Source organism: Xenopus laevis, chromosome 4S, assembly GCF_017654675.1.
Source record: "Xenopus laevis strain J_2021 chromosome 4S, Xenopus_laevis_v10.1, whole genome shotgun sequence".
In the NCBI taxonomy this organism is placed as follows: domain Eukaryota; kingdom Metazoa; phylum Chordata; class Amphibia; order Anura; family Pipidae; genus Xenopus; species Xenopus laevis.
The window spans coordinates 20,831,487-20,855,567 of record NC_054378.1 but is presented as its reverse complement, the minus strand read 5'-3'; the positions used below and the strand labels follow the sequence as shown (position 1 = coordinate 20,855,567).

The window sequence follows — 24,081 nt, the reverse complement described above, 5'->3', positions numbered from 1 at the left end:
GATTCTTCTTCTTCCACATTGATTGCTTAACCCTTGCGTGCCCTGAGTATTCCCCCAGCATATTGTCTGACTGCTTATCACTTTGCCTGCTCTCAGTACTCCCCGCTTATTCTTTAATGTTAAACATCAGTTTCAGTATGGAGCTTGTGGCTAAACCATTCCTGCTAGGTAGGGGGTTGGATGCAGGAATATTTTTTGTGTAATGAATCTTTTCCTTTTATCTCATACCCGCTAAATAACCTGTGACCTAGGTGGTTGGGATAGTGTATGCAGGAGCTGGGTGTTCCCATAGCCGAAGATGAAAGAGCGCGATAGGCTCTGATGTAGATGAGCTCCCCCCGCTCTACCTGAGTGGTACGGTCGGCAGACTCTCCCAGCCGGTGAAGCTGTCAGTGTGTCAGTGAGGCTCGTGCGGGGGACTTGGGAAGTTTCTCGTCTGCAGGGGGATTATTGGGGGCTCCTTCTCCGCTCACTGCGCCAATGGATGGGATGCTGGCTGTGTGGGCGTGCGTGTTGGCTGCCAGGGCAGGTAAGGGGCTTGGGCCGGGGTGGCAGCTGGGTTTGGTACTGACTGGCACAGTAGGGGATGTTTGTAGGGTGTAACAATAGGGTAGTATAGTAGGGACTGGTCCTGTGGAACAGGGCAGTGGGTGGTGTGTGTAGTAGGGTTGATGGGTGCTGGGGTAGTAACGTGGTGCAGGAGTGGTCTATAGGTGCTGTGACAGAGGGCAGGTAGGTGCTTGGAAGGCACAGCAGGGAGTACTGGGCAGGTGGCTGGTATAACATAGAGGGAAAGGTGCTGCAGATCGGTAGACAGTACAGCAGGGAGTTAGGGGAGTTACAGCTGAGCTGACACAGAAGCGCATTACGTGATTTATTATAATATCGGGGTTCTATTGGGAGGTATTATTGTGTTAATTGTTATGACAGGATGTGATTGAGGGATTGGGTTGTATTGGATTGTGTCACAGGGGGTTAATTGCTCTGGCAGTGGTTGATTTAACTGTTATTGAAATTGGGGTTTCAGTGTAATTCTGGGGCAGAGGGAGGGACAAGGGCTGTTAAATGATGTTTAATTGGGTGTTTTGGGGGATTAAGGGTAGTAGCAATGTTCTATTAGGTGGCACATGGGGTTAATTGGGCTAACACTGTGTGGTTAGGTGGTATCTGGGGGTTAATTGTTATGTCAATATGTCATTAGGTGGCATTGGGGATTAACTATTAGTCAACATTTGAGTGGTATTGGGCGTTTAATTTTTGTGGCAGTGTATTATTAGGTGTTGTTATGGGGCTGATTGTTTTGTCACTGTGTGATTAGCTGGTGTTGTACCAATGTGTGATTAACTGATCCTGGGGTGACAGAATGTGCAGGGGCTGCAGAACAATGTGGGATTATTTGTATTTATCACTGGAGTGTGGAGTGTGTGGCAATTCACAGTGCGACGTAAAACAAGGATGGGTGAGTATGGCAAATATCGCTGTGTACCTGGCACAGCTGTTGATTGCATGCCGGTGAGCAAGGAAAGTCTCGCTGCCTGGCACAGTGGCAATATATGGATGATAGGGCTATCATTGCTAATATGTGCCTTATATTATAGGTCTGACTAGTGGTGTGACTGGTAAATGCCCAGTGGGTACTGCTGGTACCAGTGGATATACATAAACCCGCCCTCTCTTCCACCTATTTCATGTTCTGTTAATAAACCAGACCCTGTGTCTGATCTTTCTTCCAGCACCAGCTGTGGGCACTGTCCTGTTGGCATGGTGCCCATGCTCAGTTGCTCAGTTGCCCTAACACTGCAATGAAAAGTGCCCGGGTCTCGCAATGTGTAATGTATTCCACCCAGAGCTGAGCTGTCACTCAGCTGAGCAGGGTAATGAGGTACTGCAGGAGAAGCCAGGCACATGCCCATAATCATGACTGGGTACTGCTTAAATGCGTGTGTTCCTTAATAGTACTGGGCAGGTGCCTAACAAATGGTGTCCTGGAGCTGCAGGTGATTGGTTTTAGGTGGCAGATGGCTCCATGTATATAAAAGGAATATTGGGATGACTGGAGACGTATCATCAAGACCATTCCAGCCCAGCAGTCTAAAGATCGTCTCAACATGAGGACCATTCCAGTCCGTCAGTCTATAGAATGTCTCAACATCAGTACTATTCCAGCCTGGCAATCTATAGAATGTTTCAACATCAGGACCATTCCAGAATGGCAGTCTATAGAATGTCTCAACATCAAGATTATTCCTGCCCGGCAGTCTATAGACTGTCTCAACATCAGGACCATTCCAGCCTGCAGTCTATAGAATGGTTCAACATCAGGTCCATTCCAGCCCAGCAGTCTATAGAATGTCTCAACATCAGGACTATTCCAGCCCGGCAGTCTATAGAATGTCTCAACATCAGGACCATTCCACCCTAGGAGATGCTGGACACTGGGGTGACTGATCTTTGGTGTGACGTAGGACCAGATCAATCTCACCTGCATGTTTGTGTCAGAAGATTGAGTATTGGGACCTTACACTGCTGGGAATACTGAATGATTTCTGGGGTGCATATTGGACCAAATAATTCAGTATTGGTGATTTTCCCTCCTGGATGTCCGTATGTGAGATATTGGAGTGTCCAGACTACCAAGCGAACCACGCGTTTCAATACCGGGGTATCCTGACCCAGTTTTCTGTAGATAGAGACCTAAATATTTTGACCTTTCCCACCTGGGTGTCTGGAGATGGGGCAAGGGATTGACATTTGGATGCCTGGATTGCAAACAGCTCATAATCAGAACCATTGTATCTGTAGGGGAAACATGTTATAAAATGGTTTGGATGATTTCTTAAACAGGTCCATTCTCACATTGAAATCTGTAGAGGGATTAATGGGGTTCCTGCATTACAGACAGTATAAAGGCCAAGCTGAGTCTGTAGAAGGAATTTCGGGGTGCCCAGGCTACACTGATTGGCCCCCCATGTGTATGGAACCCTCACAGCTTGCAGCCTATGGAGCTTTTTAAATAACTTGGATGTTTCTATACGGTCGGAGCATCTGGGTTAATGTTGCCTCATCTGAGGCCCTTGGTAGAGCGCCATATAATTCCATTGTATATGAGTGTATGAGTGCCGGGCTGAATAAAAAGTGCTGTTTGTTCCACGAGACTCTCTTTAGTGCATTTTCTTGGAATACATGAAGTATAATCAATTCATTTCTAACCTGTGCGCGAGGGGACATCCGTCCTCTTGCAGCAGCCAAGGGGTTAATGTTTGCTAAAAGGATTATAATCAACCCCCCCTCCTCACCCAAGCACCCTTGCCTTTCAATCCACCTGTCAACAGGACTTGCAACTTGCTAACCAGATTTTCTGAAATCACAGCATTAATAGCAGCTATCTGTGGGTGGCCTCCTTGTATCGCTATTTCCCTTTATCCCTGACATTCTATATATATATATATATATATATATATATATATATATATTTATATTGTGTGGCTTTAGAAAGAGTTTGCTTGTCTACTGGAGAGCTTTTCTTTGTCTGTTGCCTGCCACTTCTCATGCCAGGGTTGCAGCGAAAGGATTTAAAGGCAGTCAATGATTAATTTCACCCCCATTGAAGAGAGCTTTATAGGTTGGTGCTGCCACATAGCTGTAGGCCTCTTTTTCTTCAACAGTCTTTGAAGCCTTTTACTCAGGTGGCAGTACTGCTCGACCAACTGCCATCCTCCAAAGAATCCCCCGTCCTCAGCAACTTCTTCATTATCCACGGAGAATCCACGGGAGTCACTTCCCATTAATATTTAATGCAATTTCACTCTGGGGGATTGTAAATAAATATATATATATATATATATATACTTAACCAATTAAGTCTCCACAGGGCTGGATTGCTGAATGACGTCATAGGGGTTATCGCAAGGGTGAACCACCATCTATCTGTTTTTGTGATTGCTAAACTGCATCTCCCAGCAAGATCCAATAATCAGTGGGTTCTTATCGCTTAGCGTCCTATACTGCAGTTGAGTAATGAACAGAGCAATGAGGTATATGTCTCTCCTGCTCATATATTCAAGTGCTAGTTAAATATTTAAGATTGACTGTGTTACGTTCAAAAAATCCATAGCAAGTACACCACCCCCTACTGTAAATTCTAAGGATATTTGAAGTCATTGAGGGGTTCTGTGTCCATATAAAGGCACAAGGCTACAGGCTGAGTTATACAGGGAACTCTGAGTATCACTCGTAATATAGTGAATAAAGTACCCCCTCTTGTAAAATATAAGGATATTATAAGTTACCGAGGAGTTTCATGACCATATAAAAACACGAGGCCGAAGGCCGAGTGTTTTCATACAGGTCATGGAACTCCGAGGTAACTTCTAATATCCTCATATTTTGCAACTGGGGGTACTTTATTTATTATAATACACAAATTTTATTGAGTCATGTGACAGAAATGACATCACAACTCACCGTTTATAACTGATGACATCAGAACTCACCGTTTATAAGGATATAATTTACAGGATATTCATGGCTTTTGTGTATTATATAAGGTATAATGTTCCCCCTACTGTACATTATAAGGATATTAGAAGTCACTGAGTTATACAGGGAACTCTGAGTATCACTCATGATTTTAAGGGATACTGTAACTATTAGGATATATTTACAGGTTCTTTATAATATAATGTATCATTTTAGCAATCTTTATCTTCATCGCTATTGTAGTGGTGGGATGATATCTAAATTTAAAATGCAAAAAAAAGTAACCATAAATAGATATGCCAGAATAATCTCTTTGATTATTTCATTTGTGAAGTGAAATTGCTTTGTTGATGTTTTCTGGGTCTCGTATTTTATTACACATGAAATTATATTGTACCTATTTTCAGGTGTTCACCCCGTAATCAAGAGCAGCTCTCGGATGAAATTGTATCATCTTGCTGGTGCTTTAGAGGGGAACCAGCCTTGTTCATATTTAATACTGTGCATCAGTTGAGCAAGAATTCTCTTTTCGGAATATAGATGTTAGCAATCCTTTCGAACCCTTAATCTGACACAGGGCTTAATGTTTATTATAAATATCTCACTGGGTATATATGTGGCTAGAACATACTTTAATGTAGTGCCAAGCGATCTTTTGTGGTGGGGCCTAGAAGTCAGAACTGTCTAACCAGCTCTACCTCAACAACCACTGAACAACTGCAGGTTAATAAGACTCCATCCTAATTTACCCACAACAGTACTTTGTCTCCATCTTGTCCTACTATCTCCATCTTGCCCTACTGTGTCCATCTTGCCGCACTGTCTCCACCTAGCCCTACTGTCTCCATCTTGCCCTTCTTGTCCTGCTGTCTCCACCTTGCCCTACTTTCTCTACCTTGCCCTAATGTCTCCATCTTGCCCTGCTTGTTCTACTGTCTCCACCTTGCCTTACTGTCTGCATCTTGCCCTACTGTCCATCTTGCCCCACCTTCTCCACCTAGCCCTACAGTCTCCACCTTGCCCTACTGTCTCCACCTTGCCCTACTGTCTCAATCTTGTCCTACTGTCTCCACTTTTTCCTACTGTCTCCACCTTGCCCTACTGTCTCCATCTTGCCCCATTGTCTCCATCTTGCCCTAATGCCTCCATCTTGCATCACTGTCTCCATCTTCCCCTACATTTTCCACCTTGCCCTACTGTCTCCATCTTGCCCCAATGCCTCCATCTTGCACACAGACTCCATCGTGCCCCACTTTCTCCATCTTATCCTACTGTCTCCATCTTGCCCTACTGTCTCCATCTTACCCCACTGTCTCCACCTTGCCCTACTGTCTCCATCGTGTCCTACTGTCCATATCTTGCCCCACTGTCTCCACTTTGTCCTACTGTCTCCACCTTGCCCTACTGTCTCCATCTTGCCCCATTGTCTCCATCTTGCCCCAATGCCTCCATCTTGCCCCACTGTCTCCATCTTGCCCCACTGTCTCCATCTTGCCCCGCTGTCTCCATCTTGTCTTACTGTCTCCATCCTGCCCTAATGTCTCCATCTTGCCTTACTGTCTCCATCCTGCCCTAATGTCTTCGTCTTGCCCTACTGCCTCAATCCTGCCCTAATGTCTCCATCTTGCCCCACTGTCTTCCTCTTGCCCTAATGTCTCCATCTTGCCCTACTGTCTCTACCTTTCCCTACTGCCTCCATATTCCCCTACTTCAACTTGTCCTAATGTCTCCATATTTTCCCACTGTCTCCATCTTGTCCTCCTGTCTCCATTTTGCCCTACTGTCTCCATCTTGCCCTACTGTCTCAATCTTGTTCTACTGTCTCCATCTTACCACAGTGTTTCATTATTGGAGCATTGCTGTAACCATCTTACTGTACTCATATAACAAAGATAAATCTTTTGTGTCTGTCTGACGTTTTCGAGCTCTTTCTACCTATACCTGCTGCTCTGTTTTGCCCAAGGCAGTATTCCATATTTTATTTTACTTTAGCAGATGAACTAGTTCCTTGGTGGCAGTTTCTGTTTGTAAGATAGTTCATGCAAATAGCTGTACTGGACAGTACATTACAGTATACTGCTTGTAAAGGGGGGTATGTTCAGCCCTCATGTATGTAATAGAATATCATTATGTTCAGCATTGTGTAAACTGTACAGAATCATTGCTGGTCAGGAGTCATGGTGGTCCTTAGGAAATATTAGGTACTGGACGACTAACCAATGTTCTGCCATCTTTATTCCCTGCCTCATTTCACTTCTGTCTACTCTTAACTGCTCTATTCATCTCATCTGTTCTTCTTTTCTCTTCCCTCTGTCTCCCTTTTCAAGTTTTCCCCAACTGTTTGGCCGTATTCTCCCCCATCCTCCCTCTTCTCTCTCCTTCTATATGTCTCCTCTCCATTTATCTCTTTACTCCCTAACCCCCTTCCCTTCTCTCCTTCTGTCTCTCATCCCCCCTCTCCTTTCCTTTTTTCCCCCCAACTGTTTGGCCTTTCTCCCCCCCATCCTCCCTCTTCTCTCCACTTTTATATTTCTCCTCTCAGTTTGTTTCTCTACTCCCTAACCCCCTTTCCCTTCTCCTCTCTCCTTCTGTCTCTCATCTCCGATCCTTTCCTTTTCTATTCTCTCTCCAACTGTTTGGCCTTACTCTCCCCCATCCTCCCTCTTTTCTCCCCTTCTATATTTTTCCTCCCACTTTGTCTCTCTACTCCCTAACCCCCTTTCCCTTCTCTCCTTCTGTCTCTCATCCCCTCTTCTTTCCTATTCTCCCCCAACTGTTTGGCCTTACTCCCCCCATCCTCCCTCTTCTCCGCCCTTCTATATTTTTCCCCTCCATTTGTCTCTCTACTCCCCTCTATTACCTGTTATTAATTTCCTATTGTCTCTCTCACTCTCTTTTCTCCTGTCTACCCCCAACAGTTTCTCCCTTGTCTAATGGGAGACCTGCTGTTCTATTTTTTGTAGGGCACTAGAGTCTAATTAGACTTCTGGTAGTCACCTTATCTGGGTTCTCTCCCCAATATGATTGGACAGGAGCACACTGTGCTGTGATTGGACAGGAGCACACTATACTATTATGGGACAAGATGTCCAGCTATGAAACACCTGCAATGGTTTATAAGTCTTCAGTGTCACGGCACTGGCAGGGAATTTGGGTCACTGGAGATATTCCTGGATTAACTGGAATATCTTCTGATGTCCTGCTGGGCCAGTCAAACCCAAGGGGCTAATTAGAAGCATAGGTTTGAAATTGCCATAGCAACCCATCAAATCTTTGTTTCACTTTTCCAGCAGTCTAATTAATATTAATTTCTGGCCCATAGCAAGTAAGCAAAGCTGAAAGAGAATTTTAGGTGTCAGTCTCTCTTATCGGCACAGCTCTCAGTCGCTGATATCACAGACAGTTCCCTTTCTAGCTCCAGCACATCTGGGAATGAATAGGTTAAAGGGATTGGGTTTTGCTTAATTAACAGCTGAATATTTTTGCCTGATTAAAGTGAAAGGCTTCTCTGAATCCAAATAAATAGGGACATCTTGTGTTAATTGGGGCCCCTTTAAGGCCGCATTGTTATAATTGTAATAATCACTCTATTAAGTCTGTGTCTCCTCCACATGAACCAAAGAGTCTATTTCTGTGATATAATTGCTTTAGGCTTCGTTCATTGGTAACGCTCCTTGCTGGGCTCTCCTTGCTGGCAACTGAAGCAAGGGCTGTTATGTAGAAATTCTTCAAAATAAAAGTAATTTGAGAGCATTTCCTGTATTTGCACACTCATACCTCCCAACATTTTGGAAGTAAAAAGAGGGACAAAAATGTTTTCTGCATGTAGTGCGGCAATTTTTTTGACCACACCCATTTTTGTGGCCACACCCCGTAATTACCATGTTCATTATAAAAATTTTAAAATATTTCTCCTTATCTAAACTGTTAAAATTACTTATTTTTTTATCTCAAAATTGTAACAAAGTATCTTACTTGCACCTGTTAGCTGTTCTGTGCTCTCTGCCAAAAGCCAATTAAGTTAGAAACTTTGTTTCTTTTTCTGGCTGTTCAGTGCAGAGAAAAGAGGGACTTTCCAGTACAAATGAGGGACCTCAGGTTGAGCTGTCAAAAGAGGGACTGTCCCTCTGAAAAAGGGACAGTTGGGAGGTATGCACACTGCTTGTGATGTCACTGACTGACAGAAACGAAGTCTGGATGGTTTGCTAGAAAGGCTTTAGAGCACTGATATGGCTGCTCTCCAATGCCAAGTGTTTTATGTCATTTATTGGCTTAAAATTGTGAACAATGGAATTAAAACCTTGGGCTGAGAATGATAACAGCATCTCTTAAATAGTTCAGTCCCCTCAATGTCAGCAGTTTCTATGAAGCTCCAGGGGAGTGAGGCTTAGTAGTAGTCACAAACTTTTATTGCCTTGTCAAAGGATAGCAGGGAATCCAGAAATAAAAAAATAAATAAAAATCCAAAGCCTGGTAGAAATCCTGAGCTAATGATAGATGAAATTGCAGGAGTCGTGCGCTGGTGGATTTTGCAGTGATGTTATCGGTAGTCGCTGCTCGGAGCAACGTTCTGCGCCTGTCAATAACTGTTAGACATCTGTTGGCATTCAGAGTGTGCAGTGCCGTGGGGGTGACCTAGATGCCTAGATACTATATGTATGTATGTATATAGATTTTTTTTTAAATGTTTTTCAACAGACATGCCGACTCATATAATGCAAAGAGCTGGCCATTTGTTTTGATGGAATGTTAAACTTTGTATGTGAAAGATGAAGAGCAGTCAGAGGCTTTATTTACCTATTTTAATGACTGTGATTGGTTAAAGAATGACATCATGTGCTCACCCCATGTATTACCCCATTACCCCAATGTTTCTATATATATATATCTGTAACCTTGTTATGAGCTAAGGGGGCCCAGTCTGAAGGCTAGTTAGTGGCTGGGCTGGGCAGGCGGGTGCTAGGACCCGGAGGCCTCGGGGCCAGAGCCGGGCCAACCCAGCCAGGCGCCCTAGGCAACCTGGCCGGGCACGGCGCCGGCTGCATGCGCGCTTGGGTGCACATGTGCAAAAGTGCGCTCGGTCATGCATGCGCGAATGTACGTGCGCAGAAGCGCATTATTACAAAAAAATATTAGTGGCAGTCAGGGAGAGAAAGGACCGGAGAATGGGGTAGGCATCAGAGCAGGCTCACCAACTACGGGTTAGGGGTCACTGCCTTAGACAGTACAGTATAAGGATATAGCTTATTGTGTGCTCAGAACATTCCTTCTCTGTATATTTGTATTTATACATATGGGTAGGAGCTTTTGTTTCCCTTTAAGCAATCCTGCCCATTTCCATGTCTTGCTTTCTTACACAGTGTTACTATAAGCAGGTACAAGTTGTTTCTCAGTAATTTTCACATGCCGCTGTGCCAGAATTGGCTCTAATCTGCAGGAAAGCATAGCATCTCTGACACCCAAAGGGGAAATAGTCTATAGATGAGGATACAATGCTGTTTATCTTTAACACGCTGTCACTGCAGAGACACAAAGCTTTCTCCCTTTGATGGAATAACATTCACCAGTTTCACGAGCGGAAATAAGGGTTGGAGGCTGTCAGAGGGGCCGTAAGTATCGAGAGACAAAGAAATGTTGTCGCGAGTGCTAAGTGTCTATTGCACTCATGCTGTATATATCTATATTCAGGGGAGCAAATTGAAAAGCCCCGTTTTCAAGGCCCCCTTTGCACATTATTGATCCCCCCCATCGTAGACACCCACAGGTCACCTGCAATCCCCTGCCATAATGCTTCCAAGGAAGCAGACACCCCATCCGGGCCCCCTGCACCCCAGGGCCCTGTAGTTCCTCAGTAGTTTTATATATGTATGTATATATATATATATATATATATATATATATATATATATATATATATATATATATATCTCTATATCTAGCCCCAATTACAGGACTGTCAGCTCTGTATCCATGTTCCATGGTCATTGTCTGGGCTTTTAGATTCCGGAGCGTGGGATAATATTAAGCAGAGCTTTATTTAGTGGGAGTGGAAACATGAGCAAGTAACATGGGCCCAGATTTGTTACACCCCCCTGACAATAAGGACTGTGATACATTGGGTCAATTCAAGCCATTTGCAGACAGTGAGTCTTTTAGTGATAATTGCCATGGGAGGGGTTCAGGCGACTATTATGAAAGTCTATGAATGACTTTTTTTTGCCTTCAAAGATGGACATCACATGGGGGACTCGACACCCTAGGTGAGCCTGGAGCAGCAGTTGGGAGGTAGAAGGCCTTCCTTCAGGTGTCTGCCCTCCCTTGTGCCCTGTACCTTTTACTACCCGTTTCCTGAACTTTCCACTCATCATCGGGGAGAGGGGCAGCAGGGAGACAGTCCTTGGTCCCGGCGGGGGATTGGACCTGGGTCCTGGTGGGGGAGGAGGCCTGAATCCAGGTGGCCCAGTTGGTGGAGTGAGCCTGAACCTCATTGGTGGAGCGAGCCTGTTTCTGACCTAGAGACTGCCTAATTTGGGCAAGGGAGCAGTCCTAAATTTTTTCCCCAGTATCCCTCTGGCCTAATCCAACACTGGGTCAGCATTCGGTGAGATTTAGGGGTGTATGACTATGTTTCCATTTTGATTTTGCAAGTGCAGCCTGAAGGACAATTAGGTGGGGTGAAATTTATGGCCCTGGTGGTGGCCAAATGCTCAGAACCGCCCCATGTGCCCAGAGCCCTTAGGCTGCAAGCTCATATAATGTGTTAGATATCCATGGAACTAGGGATACATGACAGATATAGGTTGATATTTATATACTTCTAAAGGTCTTAATGTAGCTTTTATCTGCTTTTATCGGCCTGAGCCTGATCTCCAACTCCAGCCTTCATGTAAGCCAGAGGGCTGCTAGCTTTATTATAAATGTTGGGTCACCGTCTCTTCATATCATTTTGCCCCCTGGCCCCGCCACTACGGAAAACCGTGAAAGTGCATATAAATCGGCCACTCAGGTCATTGTAACAGTAAGGCTGGGATTTGTGTGACCACAGGTGCTGGAGTGTCTCGCCTATTAAGGGGAGGCCACTGGCTCCATCTCTCATCCATTATTAATTAAATACTATATTAATAAATGTATCCACCAGTCCCCAGTTTAATGCCTATGAAAAATGTAAACTTGGGGCGTTCTGTGTATTAAACTGCTCACTTTGTAATTCAGATTCTTTTAATAAAAAAAAAAAAATGGGGGGGCTTGGTGTTGGTTTTTCTTAGAAAAACAGATTTTCTCTGAATAATCACCATCAAATTGCAAATTAAACCTGTTAGTGTCCCGGGAATCCCCCCGGGGGCTGCGAGCACATCTGCCAATGGCAGTGATTATTTTAATGGTGCTCATTTCATGCTGAGTGAGGAGCCATATAAGGGCCATATGCAGGTGTAATGAATGAATAAAGGGGATACAGATGCACATATATATCATATTTGTTAATGAGCTTTGGCTAGGATTTATTTCTCCATCAATAAAAGAAATATATAAAGTTGCAGGGTGAGAATATTATTGTATTTATACATTGGAGAGGTTGATTGACTTGACTGAGCCCAGCAGCATCATGATCACCAGGGGCGCTGCAGTCCCTTAGCCAAGGCAAGCAGGATGGCAGCTCCTTCTCATATGTCTAAATACAAATATAACAGAGAAGGAATATTCTGGACACAGCTATACCCTCATACTGTACTGTCTAAGGGAATCAATAAGGAAACTTCTACCCATAGGTATAAATACAAATATATAGTTAAGGAATGTTCTGGACACACAATAAGCTTTACCCTCATACTGTACTGTCTAAGGAAGTGCTGTCCAACTTCTGTGATACAGAGGGCCGGAATTTTTCTGGCCTACATGGAAGCCAGTGTTGACCACTCCCTGTTTTTAAACCACACCAACTTTAAACCAAATCCATGTTACCACAAGGCCATGTCCACATAAATGATGGTAAAACCCCAAAAAACCAAATGGTTGGTACTTACTGCAGGAATCCTTAAATCCATATGCCTCATCCTCCCCTGTGGATAAAACAGCCCCCCAGCAAATGATTAAACACCTTAGGGCCCCTAACAATAATTTTCAAATGCGAACAAACCCACAGAACTAATACCAGGCTTATGTTCCACAGGCAGAGAAGGGCACACACAGGCAGAGTATGGCACACCCAAGTAGCATAGGGCAGACAGAGTATGGCACACACAGGGAGCATGGAGCAGACCGAGTATGACACACACAGGGAGCATAGGGAAGGCAGAGTATGGCACACACAGGCAGAGAAGGACAGGCAACGTATGGCACACACAGGGAGCACAGGGCAGGCAAAGTATTGCACACACAGGGAGCATAGGACAGGCAAAGTATGGTACACGCATGGAGCATAGGTAAGAACAGAGCAGGGGACAGGGAAACCTATCAGTACCACTCTAAGATACTTAGACATACCCATACATCCATATGCCTCATTCTCCCCTGCTGATAACACAGCACCCCAGCACATGATAAAACACCTTAGGGGCCCCTAACAATAATTTCCAAATGCTAACATACCCCCAGAACTAATACCAGGCTTATGTTCCATAGGCAGAGTATGGCACACACAGGGAGAGTATGGCACACCCAAGGACCATAGGGCAGACTGAGTATGGCACACCCAGGAAACATGGGGCAGGCAGAGTATGGCACACACAGGGAGCATGGGGCAGATAGAGTATGGCACACACAGGCAGAGAAGGACAGGCAACGTATGGCACACATAGGGATCATAGGGCAGGCAAAGTATGGCACACGCAGGGAGCATAGGGAAGAAAAGAGCAGGGGACAGGGAAACCTATCCGGACCACTCTATACTTAGGCATACCCTTAAATCCATATGCCTCATCCTTCCCTGTGGATAACACAGCACCCCCCCCCAGCACACGATTAAACACCTTAGGGGCCCCTAACAATAATTTTCAAATGCTGACAAACCCCCAGAACTAATACCAGGCTTATGTTCCACAGGCAGAGTATGGCACACATAGGGAGAGTATGGCACACCCAAGGAGCATAGGGCAGACAGAGTATGGCACGCCCAGGAAACATGAGGCTGGCAGAATATGGCACACACAGGGAGCATGGGGCAGACAGAGTATGGCACACAGAGGCAGAGAAGGACAGGCAACGTATGGCACACACAGGGATCATAGGGCAGGCAAAGTATGGCACACACAGGGAGCATAGGGAAGAAAAGAGCAGGGGACAGAGAAACCTATCCGGACCACTCTATACTTAGGCATACCCTTAAATCCATATGCCTCATCCTTCCCTGTGGATAACACAGCACCCCCCCAGCACACGATTAAACACCTTAGGGGCCCCTAACAATAATTTTCAAATGCTGACAAACCCCCAGAACTAATACCAGGCTTATGTTCCACAGGCAGAGTATGGCACACATAGGGAGAGTATGGCACACCCAAGGAGCATAGGGCAGACAGAGTATGGCACGCCCAGGAAACATGAGGCTGGCAGAATATGGCACACACAGGGAGCATGGGGCAGACAGAGTATGGCACATACAGGCAGAGAAGGACAGGCAACGTATGGCACACACAGGGATCATAGGGCAGGCAAAGTATGGCACACACAGGGAGCATAGGGAAGAAAAGAGCAGGGGACAGAGAAACCTATCCGGACCACTCTATACTTAGGCATACCCTTAAATCCATATGCCTCATCCTTCCCTGTGGATAACACAGCACCCCCCCAGCACACAATTAAACACCTTAGGGGCCCCTAACAATAATTTTCAAATGCTGACAAACCCCCAGAACTAATACCAGGCTTATGTTCCACAGGCAGAGTATGGCACACATAGGGAGAGTATGGCACACCCAAGGAGCATAGGGCAGACAGAGTATGGCACGCCCAGGAAACATGAGGCTGGCAGAATATGGCACACACAGGGAGCATGGGGCAGACAGAGTATGGCAGACACAGGCAGAGAAGGACAGGCAACGTATGGTACACACAGGGAGCATAGGGCAGGCAAATATGGGACACACAGGGAGCAAAGGGCAGGCAGAGTATGGCACACAGGGAGAAGAGGGAGGAACAGAGCAGGGGACAGGGAAACCTGTGAGGACCACTCTAAGATGTGCTACATACACAGTGCACAGCAGTTTGTATGAGTGTGAACAGGTGAACAATGTGGGCAGATTCAGTCTGGATCTCAGGTGGGCAGTACAGGGTTTTAGGGTGTGAACAATAGAGGTGTTACAAGAGGTGTTACAAGTGTGAACAATGCTGGGGGATTACATGTGTGAACAATACAGGGGATTACAGTCTGAATTTCATGTTTAAACAATGCAGGGGCCAAGAAATCTCTGTAGTGATACCTTTTAAATTTTACACATGGTAAGAGGACAGAGCAGGCAGACTTTCATGTGGGGGGCCACACACACACCAGTTGGACAGCCCTGGTCTAAGGGAATCAATATGGCACCTCCTACCCATATGTATAAATACAAATATACAGAGAAGGAATGTTCTGGGCACACAATAAGCTATGCCCTCATACTGTATTGTCTAAGTGACTCAATATGGTACCTCCTTCCTTCCATATGTATAAATACAAAATATACATAGAAGGAATGTTCTGGACACACAATAAGCTATACCCTCATACTGTATTGTCTAAGTGACTCAATATGGTACCTCCTTCCTTCCATATGTATAAATACAAAATATACAGAGAAGGAATGTTCTGGACACACAATAAGCTATACCCTCATACTGTACTGTCTAATCAATAGGGCACCTCCTACCCATATGTATAAATACAAATATACATAGAAGGAATACTCTGGGCACACAATAAGCTATACCCTCATATTGTACTGTCGAAGGGAATCAATATGGCATCTCCTCTCATATGTATAAATACAAATATACACACAATAAGCTATACCAGTGGTGTGACTACCGGGGGAGCAGATTGGACCAGGGCCCGCACCACCACCGTAGGGCCCACCCCCACCTAGTTATGTTGCTGGGCTATACCCTCATAATTTGCTGTCTAAGGGAAACAATAAGGCACCTCTGTTACAACATATATATGAGCAGCTGGGTACATATGAGTTTAGTGCTCAGACCATTCTTGTGCTGGCAGTGCAGCCGGCACTTTCTACTTGAGGACCAGCAATTAAATTACTTCTCTGTGACCTCTCACTGGAAGCTGCCTTCCTTCTACAAACAGAAAATCCGTTCCTGCTGCTATAGGAACATATGTTATTATGGTAGACGAGTCCCTGCCATTACTGGTTAATGGAGGAGGCGGTTTACTATAGAGAATGCCTAATAAAGAGAAGCGCCACCTTTAAATGAAACCTAACAATGTAACAAATGGGCACTCTTCGAGCATTATTGCCATTGGTTGTAGTCGTGTCATCTTAAATCCTTGGCTTTTCTCTCCTTCTTCATTTCAAGGTGACACTTGTGGTTGCCCTGGCAACAGGAAAATAGATTGTAGATTGATTGTTGGTAATTTGGATTATTACCTTTCACTTGTATTAAGGCCCAGTCCTGTTTGATCCTAATTGGCTCGGATCAGTGACCCAAACTGGATGTCTCATTAAATGGGTGTAATGTAATATATCTGTGAAGTTGTTGGTGAGGCTAGGGGGCACAAACTCCATCAGGCAGCTGCTTCCTTCCAGCAGTGATCTGTGGGTTAAAGGGCAAGAACAGCCCAATGAAAATACATCTTTGTTCATTATCTTTATTGCCTAGGGCTAATGTGTAGTTTACCATGATCAGTAATCATTTAAATGATTGCTACTCCTCTTGGTTGGGTCCTTATCCCGATCTTCAGGGGTGTAGCAAATCCACGGTCTGCCTCCCTGGGTGCTAGAGAGCATCAACTACCCTATACCTGGGCTGATCCTTGCCCATTGACTAAGCCCCATGCTCAGAGGAGGAGGTCCGCTATACGGCCCAGAAGCTCTCTGCTTTAGGAATAAAGTATGGCTGTGCTTCCTGTGTGTTTTATTTGGCCTTTAATATATAATAACCCAGGAAATGTGGAGATTGCTGTACCTTTCCCACTACATGTGTATATATGTTTCCTGCATAAATATATCTTATGTCACAAAGCAGAAAGGCAGATGGATGAATACATAGGAATTCTCCTTCAGATCTCATCAGTTATTGGGAACCCAAGGTGTTGCATTATAATTTACAATACATAGAATTTGACAACATTCCAGAGACTCTTCTGTTTGTGTTTATTTGCTTTGTGAACAGTTAAGGTCCCCCTGAATTCCAGCTGGTGGATCTATATCTATATCTATATCTATATCTATACTGACAGTCACAGGCGAGTGGCAATAATTGTCCTTGGTTTTTGAACTTGCATCTTTTTTTTTTTTTTTTAAAAAAACTTAAATGCAAAGAGAGTATCCTACTATGGCTGCAAGATAGAAAATTAATTGAAAGACGCATTATTACCAGGACATATAAAAACAAGGCTTCTGCTTATGGCCAGAGCAGTAAATAGGAAAAGAGACCTATTAGCACCACACTCTATTTAATGGTCAGGAAAAGAGACCTATTAGCACCACACTCTATTTAATGGTCAGAGAATGCAGAGGCTGACCTTGTTTCTCAAGGTTGCGCCTTTGTATGAATTACATTTGCAATGCCAAAGCTGAATTCCTTGCTTCTTTTCCCAGAAAGGGGGTTGAAGGCTCCCCCCCACAATAAGACACTCTGGCCACAAAAGACACTCAATGAACATCTAATTATGTCTTAGTAGGTTGCACTTGAGGTAAATGCTTAACAACGTACTTGAGTTGCACTGTATAATTAGTCCATAAGCGAGGAATCTGACAGGCCCAACTTTACCTGAACAGGCTCCTCATCTTCTGGAATGGGAAATTACAGGAATTTGTACTCATGTGTAGGCTTGCCAAGCCCCATGCAGCTGGAGTTACCAGGAGTCAGACCCAGAAGTTGCCTAATGAAGATGAAAAAAAACAACCTAAGGTTTAAGGACAAGGGACACAAGCATCTCAGAGGGGGCTTGAAGGCTTGTGGATATCCATACTGGGCTTTTGTCAGCAGGAACTCCAGCATCTACCTGTCTATCTGCACCTAAAGGAAAAGGAGCAAGGTACAATTTGGGATTGAGAAGTCAAATGGATTGAAAGAAGTGTAAAGGGCACCGTTTATATGAAGCTAGAACTGCCATTACTAAACAGAGGGCCTACAGCATCACCAGTAACATACAATAATATTTTAACATCTGTACGTGTATAACAAGATTTCATGGAACTATTGTGATGGGATTATGTTGACTTTATTACCCTTAAGGGTTTAAAGTTCTGCCGAATTAACCACTACTGAACTGCTAGAAGCCACTCGGTTGAGGAGTGGAATGTTTTCAAGATTAATCAGCAAATCCAGTTGAATACTATCATTATTAGATAACTGTGTTGAAAAAACTTTTCAGATGATGAAAGAGCCCCCAAAGACCTATGGGATCCTAAACAAGCAAGAAGATACTATCAATATAGTATGAGTTGTTGAGGAAGGACAACAATTCACCCAAGGTTCATGTAAAACGAATGAAATACCTTCTCAGGTGACCAGAACCAAAGAGCCCACAAAGACCTACGGGATTCCAAAGAAGCCAGAATATACTATCAATCTCAGTTGGGTTGTTGAGGAAGGACAACAATCCACCCAAGGTTCATGTAAACATCAAATTAAATTTGGTCAGACAGAGGCAACAAGTATAACTGTAACACACCCATTTAATATGAACCCACTGGGAAATAAAACTGTGAACCCTTTGTTTTGAACTCACCATTCCTTGCTGAATGTTTTCCTATAGGTCTGATAAATCTAAAACATTTCATCCCAGCAGTTTGTGGAAGGCTTTGTCTTGAAACCAATGACTTGTTTTTTGCCATTGAGACAAGCTTGAAGCCTTTATATGAGCATTATCACTCATCTCCATAATTCAGCCTCGGACATCTTGTTCCATATGAGCCTACCAGAGCATGAAAATGCCACTCTCTTTAGAGAGGATCTTTGTCCTTCATGAGAAAGATGAACTAATACAGAGTTATAATAATTATATTGAAAGAATTCAAGGTTAATAGCTCAGGGGCTCCTTTTACATACACTTCAGCCCAGAGAAACAGGGGTTACACCCCTTAAGATTAGAGGAAATTAACATGGATTCAATATAATTATGGAATTCACTGCCTGGGGAAGTTATATTTTCAAAGGAAAAAAAAAGGATTTTGGGAATTCACTCCCGCTGCCGTTTCGTAACCATTCTCCAACCAGTAGAAATATGTAGATAAATACAAAACCCTGTGAAACAGTTTCTTGAAGAAGCTCAGGGATAGTAGTAGGTTAATTTGTAGGGATGGACCGAAATCAGGATTTGGTTCGGGATTCGGCCTTTTTCAGCAGGATAGGATTCGGATCTGGCCGAATACTTCTGCCCGGCCGAACCAAATCCGAATCCTAATTTGCATATGAAAATTGGGGCGGGGAGGGAAATCACGTGACTTTTTGTCACAAAAAAAGGAAGTAAACATTTTTTTCCCCTCCCGGATTCTGTATTCGGTCGAATCTTTCACGAAGGATTCGGTGCATCCCTATTAATTTACTTTTCACCACCTTTCTGTGTGAAATTACTTGACACATTCACGTGAATAGCCCGCTCCTTCATTCAGAGAGACCCGGAGACATTTGGTCTTATCTTTCTGTGATCCGCCACCGACACTAGTTGGGTACTTACATACATTCTATATAGATTGAAGCATGTCAATTAATATTGTCCAGATTCCACTCCGGATTCACTAGGAGAAATGCGCTTCTAATAGTGTAAAATCGGCCTCTTGCTAAAGAAGTTGTAAAAATCATTAAAAAACATTGGGGAATACTTCAGTGTGATGAGACCTTAAAAGATATAATTCTAAGAGAACCAAAAATAGTATTCAAACGTGCTAACAATTTTAAACAAATATTAACAAAAAGTTATTGTCCTACAGACAAAACAAAAAATAAAAATAGTGAATCCCTCTGGGCAGGATTTTACCCATGTTCCCTATGCAAGGCATGCAAATACGTATTAAAAGAAAAACGTTCACATCAACGGTGAATACAACAGAATTTAAAATTAAACACAGCATTAAATGCACAACTAAAAATGTTATTTATTGTTTACAATGTCCGTGTGGACTACAATATATAGGAAAGATCGAATGCTTACGGACCGAATAAGGGAACATGTTGGAAACATTGTAATGAAAAAGATATAATAAAACATTACAATGTGAGAGTAGATGGATGTATGCCATGGAGACCTTTTAGCCCGAAAGGGCTAAATATTGATGTAAACTTACGAGCATTTCTGTAATAGAACCATGATAGCAACCCACTTCTACCAATGGAAGAATAGAACATTTCCAAAAACATTCCTCCATGCAAAAAATAATTGTGTATAATAATGTTTAGTTTCCCCTTTCTCTATATACATTTCCACACTCTCTATCAAGATAAAACGTGATGTTGACTAAGATTGAGTATATAGAATAAAAGTAGTAGATGAAAATATAAGGGGTAGGTGAGACTTTACAAAATGCAATGTAGGATGTAACCCTTTGATAATTGTCTTATTCGGTTTGCACTATGAGTTGTTGCATGGTAATATGGACTATAACCAATCGGACTATAGTATGGACTGAGAAAACCATGGCCACAGCGATTTGATATAAAAGAAAATAAGAACAAGATGCGTGACCATGGCAACCACTATGTGTAAATAGAAGATGCGCTGCCAGAACGATAAAAGCCTTTGAGGAAGTCGGAAGTGACAAAACGCATCTATTCACGTGAATGTGTAGAGTAAAGCAATTTCACACAGAAAGGTGGTGAAAAGCAAATTATTATTATTATTATTATTATTATTATTATTATTATGAACCTGCCGTGAGTGCAAGTGTTTACTCTGTTCTGAAAAGCAAATGAACCTACTACACTATATTGGAAAATGATTTCTCTCTCTCCGTTTCATTTCTTACTCTTGTCTATCCCTGAGCTTCTTCGACAAGCGCTGTTTCCCATGGGGAAGTTATATTGCCAGATGGGTTTTATGTATATATAAAAAGAAAAAGTAAAAAAAAAGTTTATAGCACATAAGAAAAAAATGTATAGGAAATAAGAGGAGAATAATCTTCTGGTAGGACCAGTGTCTGGAATTATGTCCATATTCAAATCCTTCAACCCAAAATACCCAACCAATTTAGACTTTTGTTTTTGTTAAACCTACAACAGCTGGCTGGTCAGAGCTACTGGCTGATTGGTTGCTATGGGTCTCATTCTGGTGGATATTTCTCTTTTCTTTGCCGTCATCCTGATTAATGAAGATGGTCCCATGGAAATAAAAAGCTTTGTCCTTAAAAGCGGGTTTTGATGTATTTATTATCTGTATTTACATTTACCTTGTAGTCAGATCTTTGCTGAAAATGTGTCATCAATATGACGTATTTCCTTGCCCCAGTGGGATCTAATATGCCGGTGCTTATAGAGTGCAGTAGAATATTGGAGCAGCCAAGGAAAGTCACCAGGCACATGGAGAACATACAGCATCCATAATGGTCTTGGCTGGAATCTTCTCTAGGGCTGTGGAACTGTAGTCACCACTGTAGTGGAACATAAGCGAGTCCCCACCTTTGGTGCCAGTAATATTGAGGAGCCACACAAGCCTGCAAAAAAAAGGTCTTAGGGATTGCCAAACAAAGGCTCTGATTGACTGTTTTTTAAACCCACTGGAAGCCTTCAGCAGTCTCTGTTAGTGGGTGCTGTTACAGTTTACTTTTATGCCTCCAAGATTTGCCTCCAGGGCAAATGATCATCTGCTTTTTAAAGTGTTGTGGGCAATATCAAAGAGGGTAGGGTTCAAAATGATACTTATGAGCCACTTGTAAGGGGTGACTGACGTGAAACATTCAAAAGTTGGCCGTGCAGCTACTGAAGGAACAATATAGTAGGAAGGTGGCCATGCCGTGCACCCAGATACCCACAGGCCAAGGTGCTGGACACTGTGGAGTATCAACATATCCGTGATGTTCCTCTTAAATCAGTACATGAAAAATTCTTGAATTGGGGACATGTACATTGATAATTTGTTTATCAATTTGAAGGGGACAATACATTTACCTTGCACCTCTAAGAAAGATTTATGGTGAGTTTAAAAAGCCCTTGCAGAAGGTGCCAGGTTGTGTCTGGGCTTAATTTGGATGTGGATAAGGGAGAATTTATCCAGGCATTTAGTGCTCATTCTACAGAAGTGTTGAGAGTTGAGGTGAGATTGGCAGATGTTTGTTTCGGTGATTAAAGCATCACTCGCGGTTTCAATGACGAGTAATTTCACACACCCCCGTCACACTCTAAGGGACACAATTCCTCTAGTGCCAGTCCCCTTCCACCTGGAGTACAAAGCTTGTGACAAGAATGGAGAGGCACTAATTAACGCTTGCACTTGTAGCTGCATGAGTTCATCAAACTGACTGTGCTGCGATCTTTATTTCTTTTTTGACCCTTTACTGACTCCTTAATCTATGCATGATTGAATAAGGACAATGGGAGTGATTTTTCTGTCACTGTGCGGAGGGATGACTTACTGTGTGCCCAGAACATTTCTTCTCTGTAAAATTAAATTTATACACATGGGATGGAGGTGCCATATTGAATTCCTTAGACAGTACAGTATGAGGGTATAGCTTATTGTGTGCCCAGAACATTCCTTCTTAGTATATTTGTATTTATACATATGGGTCTCTTTTGCTCGCTATTGAGGCATTAATACATATCACACATCTCCCACCTGCCTCCCATAGTTACCGCATGCATTATTGAATTAGTGTACTGAGAGAGTAAGAACTTGCAAGACTTGCATCAGTTGCTATCCCCATGGGTGCCAGATTACTTTGGAAACTGCCAATGAAATATTTTTATTATATATATATATATATATATATATATATATATATATATATATATATATATATATATATATTGTATATAATACTGAAATGTGGTTTAATAACTGGGCTCAGAATTGTTGAGTGATGATGATCCACAATGGGGATCAGATGGGCTCTGTGCAGGCCACTGGGATAGAATGCTCTGATATAAAGCACATGTTGCTGTTAGAAGCAGGCACATATTGTAGATCGTTAAGGTCCATCTGACAGAACTGGAGCTGTGATTTGCCATGACATCCAGGCACTGATTTAACCTCCGGGGAAAGACATTGTTATCTGTGAGGCAGAAAGTGAGAGAATACTTTTGTGAAAAGGCACTGGCTACGTGGCTCTCTGAAGCTCTTCTGAGAATGCCCCACACACTGGACAGTGACTCGTAATAAAAAGTCTTTCTCATTTTGTTGAATGTTCCAAATATTCTGAAATCAGGAGGTTTTACTCTTGAAACTCTTGCTCAGAAACTGCCAGGAATAAAACACTTGTCCAGTTCTTCTCTCAGCCACGAGTTACGTTTATGGCTCCCTGTCACATACACTGGCCTTAAAGGCAAACATGAAAGTGAAAAACTGATTTTTTTCTAAAACTGTTGCTAAAAAGGGATTTTTTAAATGTGTTAAAAATTAAACAATTCACGGCTCAATTGTGTTAATTACAATTAAACACCTAGCACTTAAAGGGGCTGTTCATCTTTAAATTAACTCTTACTTTGATGCAGAGAGTGGGACAATTTGCAATTGGTTTTAATTTTTTACTTATTTGAGTTTTCTATTCAGCAGCTGTCCAGTTTGGGATTTCAGCTGCCTGGTTGCTAAGGTCCAAATGAACCTAGCAACCATTTGTAAAAGAGGCTGGAATATGAATAGGAGAGGGACTGAATAGAAGAGTAATAAAAAGTAGCAATAACAATACATTTGTAGCCTTACAGAGCATTTGTTTTTTAGATGGGGTCAGTGACCCCCCCCTCCTGTTTGAAAGCTGGAAAGAGTCAGACGAAGAAGGCATTTCATTTGAATTCTATATAAAACAAAAAATGAAGGCCAATTGAAAAGTTGCTTAGAATAAGCCATTATACAAATTCTACTTGTGCTAAAACTGGAAAATGCAGAATAATATGTTATATCCAATATATTATCAGACCTTTGCCCCCCCAGACACAGGGAAACCTGTTGACTTTAAACAATTCTGTGATAATAAAGGATTGTGGCAAAAATTGTCTATAACAGTCGTAAATCACGTTGTGCCCAGTGTGTAGAGTAGCGCACAGCTGCGACACAAGGGAGCCATATATCATACATGGAACTATATATATATATATATATATATATATATATATATATATATATATGATGAAGGGATCAGCACACTCATTTGTAGATGAATCAAAACGTGCTTTTATTTAACACAGCAAAGGTCCCCAGGTGGGACCGAAACGTTGGACACAATGCTGTGTTAAATAAAAGCACGTTTTGATTCATCTATAAATGAGTGTGCTGATCCCTTCATCATATATAATACAATA

At 42.8% G+C, this 24,081-nt stretch overlaps 1 protein-coding gene across 5 annotated transcripts in view; it reads left to right on the top strand.

Moving 5' to 3' along the window:
• The first annotated feature begins 308 nt into the window (after positions 1-308).
• The window catches only part of nell1.S (neural EGFL like 1 S homeolog), a 328,272-nt gene continuing 304,499 nt past the window's right edge, over positions 309-24,081 (top strand). For 4 of the 5 annotated variants that reach the window (XM_041591299.1, XM_018260318.2, XM_041591298.1 and 1 more), the window contains exon 1: positions 309-529. In XM_041591299.1, coding sequence (XP_041447233.1) covers positions 481-529 — 49 coding nt within the window. In that variant the 5' untranslated portion in view covers positions 309-480. 5 annotated transcript variants of the gene reach the window in all.